The sequence below is a fragment of the Wasmannia auropunctata genome, unplaced genomic scaffold, assembly GCF_000956235.1.
Source record: "Wasmannia auropunctata unplaced genomic scaffold, wasmannia.A_1.0 LD336028.1, whole genome shotgun sequence".
Classification (NCBI taxonomy): domain Eukaryota; kingdom Metazoa; phylum Arthropoda; class Insecta; order Hymenoptera; family Formicidae; genus Wasmannia; species Wasmannia auropunctata.
The window spans coordinates 14,440-24,447 of record NW_012026862.1 but is presented as its reverse complement, the minus strand read 5'-3'; the positions used below and the strand labels follow the sequence as shown (position 1 = coordinate 24,447).

At 34.1% G+C, this 10,008-nt stretch overlaps 2 protein-coding genes across 7 annotated transcripts in view; both read right to left on the bottom strand.

Moving 5' to 3' along the window:
* Positions 1–435: 435 nt before the first annotated feature.
* Positions 436–2,269, bottom strand: LOC105452587 (splicing factor U2af 38 kDa subunit). Its single transcript, XM_011693842.1, has 5 exons — positions 2,103–2,269; positions 1,910–1,997; positions 1,526–1,592; positions 1,156–1,444; positions 436–1,076 (listed from the first exon to the last, which is right to left on the bottom strand). Exons 1-5 carry the CDS (start codon positions 2,144–2,146, stop codon positions 842–844), a joined length of 723 nt encoding a protein of 240 aa, XP_011692144.1. The 5' UTR covers positions 2,147–2,269; the 3' UTR covers positions 436–841.
* Positions 2,270–3,259: 990 nt separating this feature from the next.
* LOC105452586 (acyl-CoA synthetase family member 2, mitochondrial) overlaps positions 3,260–10,008 on the bottom strand; it is a 7,592-nt gene continuing 843 nt past the window's right edge. For 5 of the 6 annotated variants that reach the window (XM_011693838.1, XM_011693839.1, XM_011693837.1 and 2 more), the window contains exons 2-9: positions 8,955–9,061; positions 7,988–8,513; positions 6,471–6,654; positions 5,992–6,201; positions 4,582–4,716; positions 4,260–4,373; positions 3,927–4,163; positions 3,260–3,616 (exon numbers count right to left, since the gene is read on the bottom strand). In XM_011693838.1, the coding sequence (XP_011692140.1) occupies positions 3,326–3,616; positions 3,927–4,163; positions 4,260–4,373; positions 4,582–4,716; positions 5,992–6,201; positions 6,471–6,654; positions 7,988–8,513; positions 8,955–9,057 (1,800 nt within the window). In that variant the 5' untranslated portion in view covers positions 9,058–9,061 and the 3' untranslated portion in view covers positions 3,260–3,325. Of the gene's footprint in view, positions 3,617–3,926; positions 4,164–4,259; positions 4,374–4,581; positions 4,717–5,991; positions 6,202–6,470; positions 6,655–7,987; positions 8,514–8,954; positions 9,062–9,832; positions 9,913–10,008 lie in introns of those variants that run through there. The other variant, XM_011693840.1, reaches the window with a different exon arrangement.

Genomic DNA, 10,008 nt, shown 5'->3' with positions numbered 1-10,008 from the left:
AAATTAATTTTTATGTAAATGAATGCTATTTCTCAAATAGTATAGTTCATCTAAAATGATTTTTTTAGTATAACATAATAATTATATCAACTAAAAATAAAACTTAAAGATACAAGATACTACAGGTGACATCTTGTGGTAAATGTGCAAGTTTCTAGCAGGAAATATCAAAAAAGAAAATTTAAAAAAAATTTTAATTTAAATCTCTACTTATTTTTTATAAACATTGTCTCTAAAATATAACTAAAATGATTGTCAAATGTACAATTATCTCATTAAAAATGTATTAATATTTAAAAATTCCACATTACGCTCATCTTAGAAAAAAGTATAAATTGTGTAATTAATAATTTATAGTAAATTTATATTTTAGTTTTATTGTTCTTAATATCCATATTTGTTAAATAGAAAAGGGAAATCAGGACATCGACAGAATATTTTGCCCAATATTTTAATGCAAAAACTAAAAACTTGAGAATATACATTACTAAATATTTGAGAGTATACATTATCTATTTTAAAGAATATACATACACAAAAAAATACATCTTGTAAAAAGACAATATTGCAATATTTTTTAACTTAAGTGTATGTGAATCGGTGCTGCCCCCTGTACCGTTATTACAGAACTTGAATCACAATACTACAGGCAATTCGATATTGAACGGTAAGAATAAAACAGCAAATAAAAAATTGATACTTAGACAGAAAGTCTTTTTAATATAAACTTTCAATCTGTTCAATATTAAAGAAATAATTTTGTATAATTCATCAAATATCACAAACTAAATAGAACTAGGATATATATTAAGAAACTAAATCTTAAATGAGTAAAATTTTATTAATAACGACCGGATCGGCCATCTCTGCCCTTTTCGTCTCTTCCCTTACGTCGCTCTTTCGATCGGGATCTTCTATCGCGTGATCGGGATCTCTTCCTGCGGTCGCGACCTCGCGATCTCGATCGCGATCTCGATCGGCCCTTGCCCTTCTTCCGGCTGTACAAGTATCGGCGGAGCTCCCGGGAGATGGGCTTCAAGTGCATGAAGTTACAAAATCCGGAGCGCGTGCACTCGCTAAACGTATACAATTCACGTATACAATTTCGTGCCTATTTACTATGGTTCTGTAAATCGCGTTAGTTTACAAAATTACCCCATTTCATATTGGCGACAGCAGGCCTCACGGAAATCGGTGACGGGCGAGAGCTCGGCGTAAACCGGTCGCCCGCCGAACCAACGGTTGTTCAAATCGTTGACCGCCTTCTCAGCGTCTTCCTCCCTGCGGAATTTAATGTAAACGTTTCCGACCAAGTGATCGCCTAGATTGTCGCACACGTTCATCTCTTCAATCTCGCCGTACTTGTCCTCACACTCGATGAAAACGTCCTCGAAAAAATTGTCATAATGCTCTTGCATCTCTTCGTCAGATACGTTTGCAACCACTGTCGTAAAATACGTTCCATACGTAATGCTCTTTTTTTTTTGTATATTACATAATACTCCCATTAAGGTTCAATACTTACAGTGCGATCCGTCTGCACTTTTTGCAGAATTCTGAGGGTTTACATAAAGATTCTGCAGTAGACACGTCTGAAGAACACATAACTTGCATAAACGAGATATCGCGTGTGATGCGATAAAATTAAATTCTATCAGGTTCTTGGCTTCATTTAGATAATTAATTTGTGTTAAAATTCAATGTTTCAAGACAAAAATACTAGTATAAATTCTAATGCGCTAAAACAATCGCAGTCGTTGCGGCATACTTTATTGCTAGCCGCACGAAAAAAGCTTTGCAATTTTAATGATAAGTTACAAATATGTGAGTTTATAAAAAGCACTACGGATATAAACACTGCGATATGCAAATTATTATAGACGAAGATGATTAAGCAAAAATATCTTACCTGACTGAAGGTTGGCTTGTTGTGAATTCGCGAGCATCGATCTCCATGTCGACAGGCGCCTATCTTGAAATAAAAGGAGCAATTGACTCTGCAAGAGAAAAATGAACGACGAGATTTACACATTATCACGGACTCGTAACCTAACCTATTTTATACGGAGCAACGATACAAAAATATATAATTTGACGCTTACTTGTCCTTCTCAGTCCCGAAAATGGACGCCAGATATTCGGCCATGGCTCGAAAATCTTCTGACTCGAGCGTGTCACAATTACATCAAGAACAAACAGATCTTTTCGCTATTAAAAATCCGGCAACGCACCGAGTACAACCGCGACCATGAACGTATCGAGACACTGCTTTACCGACGGGGCATCGTCAATAGCAGCGAATTGCGCGCACGCGCGCGTAATTTGCTTAATAATTAATCATAACTTTTCATAAAAAAAAGGTTATTATTAAGAGTTAAAAAATTATTTGAACTGATTATTTTATTCTGACAAAATATATCTACTCTTCAACATGCGATTGCAATGTATGTACGTACAGAAGATTAAAAAACTTTTACAAATATACAATAATATTTTTCATAACATTAATCGCAAATATTGAGCAGTATTTTTCATAATGTTAATCGTATGTACAATAGATACATAATTCTCTAGTTTTGTAAACTAATTTCTAACTTAAGAGGGGTTTCGCCTTTGCCGGCCGTAAAATTAGTCCTTTTTCATGAATTTTTTAAAGAAAATATATTATATATAGTAAAACGTGGGTTATTGCATAAACTTATCCCAATTAGTGGCAATTGAATGTGGCATATTTTTCGAGCTAACGGAAGTAATTACGAAAAAACGAATTAAGATATTAACTTGCTTCTTTTTTCCTCTTGATTCTAATACTTCAACGCATGGCGTGAACTAAAATAATGTCAATTACCTGAAATTTGTAAAAATAGTAGCATTTAAAAAAAAGATTTGTTTGCTCTAAAAATTTTTCAAATTTGTATTAATAACAAATTGAATGTTTGTTGTAAAATCATGATTTTAGTTCACACCATGCGTTAAAGTATTAAGATCAAGAAAAAAAAGAATCAAGTCGATATTTTAATTCGTTTTTTCATAATTACTTCCATCAGCTCGAAAAACATGCCACATTCAATCGCCACTTAAAGGCATTAAAATACATTTTTATGTAAATAAAAAATATATTTTTTTGCTGATTAAATAATATAAGTTTATGCAAAAACTCGCGTTTTACTGTATATAATAAATTTCCTTAAAAAAATTCATGAAAAAGGACTAATTTTATGGCCGGCAACAGTAAAACTCCCCTTAAATCTCGCGGTAGTTATAATTAAATTTTTAATTTAATTTTTTTACTAGATTTTCTTCAAAGTCATATTGTCTACATTTATTATAAATGTTTCGGTATTACACCACTGTTCTCCATTTGTTCCTTCAGACGGAATTTCTGAATTTTTCCGGTAGTAGTCTTTGGATATTCATTTACGAACTCTACGTAACGCGGTATTTTAAAGTGCGCTATTTTGCCTCTACAATAGTCCGTTAGCTCGTTCTTCGTCATCGTCGCGCCGTTGCGTAGTTGAATACACGCACAAATCTCTTCTCCGTAGACTTCGTCATATGCCCCTATAACTTGCGCCTGCATTACTTTGGGATGGGTCACCAGGAAGTCCTCGATTTCCTGCAGAAAAATGCAAAGTGAGTGAAACTTTTAAATTGCGTTAATTCACTGTTTCGAGAAAGTAAGTCTCAAGTTTACGAATATTTAAATTATTCGGAATAATAATAATTAATAGCACCAAAATCTCTCTTTAAGATAATTTACTACAAAATTTAAACACTTCTATTTTTGAAAACAACCTGTAAAATATGTCGTTTTTTATTTTTTAATATTTTTTTCAATCGACTCTTTTTCTTCTACACCGAAAAATAAGATGTATTAACTAGTGAGGGAGTAATACAAATCGTACACCGTTAATCATGATATTCACCTTAGGGAAAATATTTTCGCCTCCCCGAATAAGCATATCTTTGAGCCTGCCGACTATAGTAGCGTATCCGTTTTCCTGCAAGACAAATTGATCACCCGTTTTCAACCAGCCGTCCTCCGTCATCGTCTTCCTCGTGTTCTCTTCGTCGTCCCAATAGCGCATCATTGTACTGTACGCGCGAATCCAAAGTTCGCCAGTTTTTCCAAAGGGGACAGGCAAACCGTTTTGATCGACGATCTAGTCGGCAAAGATATACGTCAAAATATATATATACAATAAAATTAAAGTCGAAATTTGAGGAAATTATTTTCAGACTAAAGAATTGACGTATACCATCGCTTCAGTATGATTCGACAAATAACCGACGGTGGTCTCCGAAAGATGCCTATCCTCTCCACGTATCGATTGAAATACAATAGCTGTTGTTTCTGTGAGGCCGTATATGCTCTGTAATGTGTGAAAACTTTAATTCATTAAAACAAGAATATATAATAAGTATAATATTCTGTATAAATATAAGTATATAACATATCTATATAAATATATTGGAATTGTTTTCTAACATTTACAATTCTCTTCAAGATCATTGCGATTTTTATTTCATTTTTTGATTAATAATTTGCTGAAGCTGAAGAGAGTCAGAACTTCGACTTACCGTCATGTCGTTGAAACCCAGCAAGTCTCGTATTCGCTTAAACAGTTCAGAAGACGCGGGTGCACCACCGGTAATTCCTGCCTGAAGACTCGCCGTCGGTAGTTGCAACCGTTGTTGTGCCTCGAGTAAGTTTACCTGTAGTGAAATTACACCTAAATAAAATTCGCCTTGATCCAAATATTAATTTTCTATAAATTTCTGAAAAAATGAGAATTGCTGAAGAAATAAATTCTTTAAATGTTATTATATATACGAGTTTGTAACAACCTGCGACACTGAATAAGTAAAAAATATAAGATATAATATGCCTCTTATTTATTACACAGTTTCTCAGAAAGATGTCTTTACGTATGAAAACAGTGTGCGTCTATGTGCCCATAAAATATTGAACGTGCATAAACGCGGGTAGAGTTTCTCATAACAATTAGCTGAAACACCGTCGTTATTAAGTTCTAACGTCAGAAGCACATCAAGCGATTGCTTACTGTTTTAAGAGATCGGTTAAAATGATTAACTACAAATATCTTGCACATTGATCGCGGGTCGTAAAGCATTAGTATGTATAAATCAAAATAATTATGACATCACTGATACGTGCCTTCAATAGTTAATCATTTTAATTGATGTTTTGATCACAGTAAGATATTAGAATCGCCAATACACTGATATGCTGATGTTAAAATAGTAATAAATGATAAATTGTTTTTAATTAATCAAGATACTCACATTATTACGATATTCAGAATGATTTTTATTACAGAAAACTAACTATGCAACTAAGAAAAAAATGATCAAAAAATTATATTTTTTACTTGTTTTTTTTTATGTGTATAAACTATAAATAATCTTTTAGCTAATTTTACTCTAAATTATACTAGTTCTGTATAAGAGATAACGCCATTTTATCAATTTAAATAATATTATAATGACTAATAACATTAAACAAACTTTAAATTTCATATTTGGAGTCTTACTTGTGAATGAATAAAGAATGGTCAGTTTAATACAAATTATTAAATGCAAAGATAATTTTACTTGCTATCAATATAATACGGATATACTAAAAATAGAAATTAGAAATTCGAAGAAAAAACCGTTTTGTGCGAGACCAATATAACAAGAGCGGGATTTATTCATGAATCATACAAGTTTCATCGATTTGGAATTCCACCCAGGAAGCATGACCAGCGATTACTTATCGCGCACTCCTACCGACTCCCCGCTAACTTTCGATCTTATTAGCAATTAGCCAATAACACATCGTTACAAGTGTTTTTTTCTTATCGTCATATTTGTATAAATACATTAAATGTATGCGCACAATATGTATGACGGCTTATCGCAAAGTAATCTATATCGAACAGAAATTTTTCAAGCAATCTGGCATGCATTTATTTCGTCCTTGCTCACCCACATAGTTGGCGTTCCGTATGTAATGGTACACTTTTCTTGCGCTACCGCCTCCAAGGTTTTCACCGGATCGAAGGAGCGTCCTTCCAAGACGAGGGTATTCCCCATGTTAAAGACAAGCAATTGACCCATTGACATGCCGAACGCGTGGTAAAGCGGCATGTTTAAACATATTTTATCCTCAATAGTTATCTTCACCCTTCTCGCAGACTGCCAATGCAAAAATAAGACGACTTGTGTAATTTATTTCTTAAAGTATAAAGCACAGTAGGCACTTTACCTCAACTTGGGCCAAACGTGAAGCATAAAAGAATTTCGTTAGTTTCAAAGAAATCGCTTTAAATTGTTATCCTATCGCTGCTGTCGTTTATGAGTTAAAAATATAAATATAATTTCTTAATTGTTCAATTAATTCTGCAAACGAGTTATACGATGCAATTGTCTAATAAATCAATGACTTTTTTGCTCGAACGTCTCACCTCCATGCTGTTGTTTACGAGACTTCTGTGCGAGAGAAGCGTGGCTTTGGCCTTTCCGGTGGAACCGGACGTGAACTGTATGTTACATCCGTCATAGCACGATATTGTGTCCTGTTCGGCGGCGATTGCGTCCACTTCCGCTTTCGTTGCCGAAACTTCGACGTCGGCGAAGCGATGCGTACCGCTGTAAATTGAACGTATTCGCTGAGTATTCGCTTGCATTCGCTCAATGACACGTTGTTTGCGAGCGCGAATGGATAGACCTCGGTGAAGCTATTAACCTAATTGCATCCATGATTCTTCCATACGGCACGGTTATTAATCAAATCGGTTGATCTCGGTAAAAGTTCGAGGTTCTGTAGCGCCACGCTCTAACTAAAAGAAAACACACGATACGCGAGATCGCGCATCGGCGGAGTGCAACGGCGTACGTGGTATTACGAGGAGGACGAAAATCTATAATGGAAAAAATGAAAACGGTTTCGAGGAAACGAGATGCTTGAAACGAGATATCGCTGGTGAACGCTTTCCTCGGCATTGAAACTGTTTCGTTTTAAACACCGTCACCTTTCCCAGTATTTCAAGTCGTTCAATCTTTGTCTTCTATTCGGCGTCAGATCGATACGCTGTTCTCATGTCATGAAACCGAACGCTTGTACCTTGGCCATTTACCAAGAAGTATATTTAAACTCTGTTCTGAGAGAGACATTTTGACTCTACTAACTATCTATATTGTAATAAGATTCAAATATTATACGCACAGTAGAGTAATTTTTGATTAATATATTAAAACGTACATATAAAAATGTCTTTAATTATTACGTATTAATTAAATATAGCTAAACCTGCTAAACTTTACGTTTAATTTTATATTCAATATGTTTTTTGTTATATAATAAAAAATTTGAAGACCTATACTTGCAGTTTCAACAAAGAACGATAAACACGGACCAATTTGTTCAGAATCTAATGGACATCATAAGTTGTATAGAAACTAACATTAACAAAAATACAAGCAGCACGAGATACACAAGCGTCTTGATACAATAATCACGTGTTCTTAATCCATTTCGTAAAGTCGAGCAAAAGATTTCTGTCAGTCAAAGTGCGAGGACTCACGCGATATTCATGGATGAGTGAAGCGATCGCGTTCTGGTGTGTGTGAACATAAAAGCTCACGAAAGATCGTCTACACAAATTCACATAACCATTTGAAAAAACAAACAAAGTCGTAAAAACAATAATTTCATTAAAATTTCGCGTCATTTAAATTCTCTATTAGCGTATGTTAGTTATTGACTTTAAATAAGCGGCTGTTAACGAAGATGGGAGAGAGTATTCTTTGAAAAAAATTGCTTCTCACCGAGAGTGCCACAAATTATTTATGAGAAAAATGGCCGATTTATAAATATAACAACATTTAATGTTAAAGTATCTCTACACGCTACGCTATATTCTGAGAACGCATGATAATGACGCTCAAATGTGATAAGTTTTTTGTTTAAAATCTCTCTTACGTAACATAATCGGGCGAATAAATGATGATATGCTCCAAAGTGGGACACACTTCCTTGGCGGCAAACAACATCTTCGGATAATTCTGCGTTTTAAATGTCTCGGGCGAGACAGTCGCCTTTACGCCAACTTTTTGCAAACAATACACCAATTCGTTCTGCTGATAAGCGGGATTGATCGCGACGACGATTAATCCCACCCTCGACGCGGCCAGGAAAGTTATAAACCATTCCAGATCGTTCGGGCCCCAAAGACCCAGCCGATCGCCCTTTTTCAGGCCCATCCTCTTGAGACCCGCGGCCACCGAGTCGACCCGCCGAAGGAGCTGGGTGAACGTTAAACGAACATTTTGAGGAATCGAAACAATGCAAGTCCGATCGGGCCACGTCGCAACTGCCTCGCTTAACAACTGTCCGACGGTTTTGTCCATTAGAGGAAATTCGCCGGGATTGTACATATGAGCGGCTTTGATTGCATGAGAAAACTTGACCTTCCCTTGGATAGTCGACCTTCGAAGCTGACATCGTTCTGCAATTAATCGCAATATTAAAACAGATCACTGATCAAGTTTTGTTCATAGTTTTAGGTTTGGAGTCGATTTTATAACATCTCTAATCTTTCGATAACTAAATTTCTCTCATATTAAAATGCTGTTAAAATAATGTAAACGCCGATAGCAATTTCCGAACATGGTCGAAGAAATAATATTGTCATCTATTCGCATCTCAAAGAAATAATTCGTGATATTTTATTATTTCAAGTTCAAATTATACCAATATCAACATTATCGAAAATTATCTCTAATACAGATAAGGGAAGATTGTTCAAATATGGAAACTATCAATCGATACAGCGTCCTTCAGTGTAATACAATTCAAATGTTAAATTTTGCACTTGTTCAAATTTATTATACCGTATTGAATCTCAAAGTTCATATAATTAATTTTATTGTAACTTTTCTTCACTTACCTTTAAAATTAGGATGCAACATAGAAAAACATCGTAAATGGTTTTGATGATTTAAAATTCCGGACGCGATGTATCGCGAAACCGTCTTGAATGAAGAAAGCATCTTTCTAAAAGAAAGAAAAACCGGTCAGACTTGTGTCGCGTAAGCAAGCGAGACGTTTACTAAACTTTACGTCAACTTATAGGCTCTAGTATAGGAGTAAAATCCTTATCTTGTATCCGTAACGATAATATCTGAATGCTTAATCATCCCTCTTAAAGGTAATTATAATATGTGTGTCACACGTTCCTGATTAATAACGATTAACAAGAATAGATAATCCATCGTTTCCGTAGTGTCAAGTTCATTCAAAATAGTTCGAGATAACAAGATCAGTAAATACATTTTTTTAAATGTACTTTCTGTAATTTAATTTTTAAAAATGTTTAAAATGTCAGACATTTGTACAGAGATAAACTTTTCTTTTAAAAAAATACCACACAAAATTCTCTCATTTACTATAAATACACGCATTATAAAATTTATTCATTTACTATAAAAGCGTCTGTCTGTTATAATTGAACAAGTATCTAATTTATTACAATATAAATATAGGAAATATAGCAAATATAACTTGTAAATTCGAAAATGATAAGATTGCGAGATCGTATGTTTATTATGTTTGTTTTGATGTCATGCAAGCCTTGAAGAAAAAACGTTCTTATGGATATAATCCCAGTAAACACGAAATATAATTGCGGTATAATATATTGTACAACATATTTACATATATACATATACATATATACGTATACATGTTATATAGAAGGTTTATCTACATATATTTGCTAGGATGTATCAAATACCTTTTATAGAAATAGAAAGTATTTCTTAATACCTTATTAATATTGATTTTTGAACAAACGTTTACTGTCTATTTATAATTTTTTTGTTCATTTTGATGAACAAGACAATGCTCTACATGTAGAAAGTTTGTATTATGAAATTTTAAACACACTGCAGTATGTATATAAGATCGGAAGAGCACACGTCTGAACTCCAGTCACTTAGGCA

Excerpts from the sequence above, each read along its gene's own strand:
- LOC105452587 (XM_011693842.1), bottom strand. The coding sequence starts at position 2,146 with ATGGCCGAATATCTGGCGTCCATTTTCGGGACTGAGAAGGACAA. Across the intron at positions 1,445-1,525 it reads AAGTGCAGACGGATCGCACT|TGGTTGCAAACGTATCTGAC; the intron begins GTAAGTATTGAA and ends ATTTTACGACAG. Across the intron at positions 1,077-1,155 it reads TGTCGCCAATATGAAATGGG|CGAGTGCACGCGCTCCGGAT; the intron begins GTAATTTTGTAA and ends GTATACGTTTAG.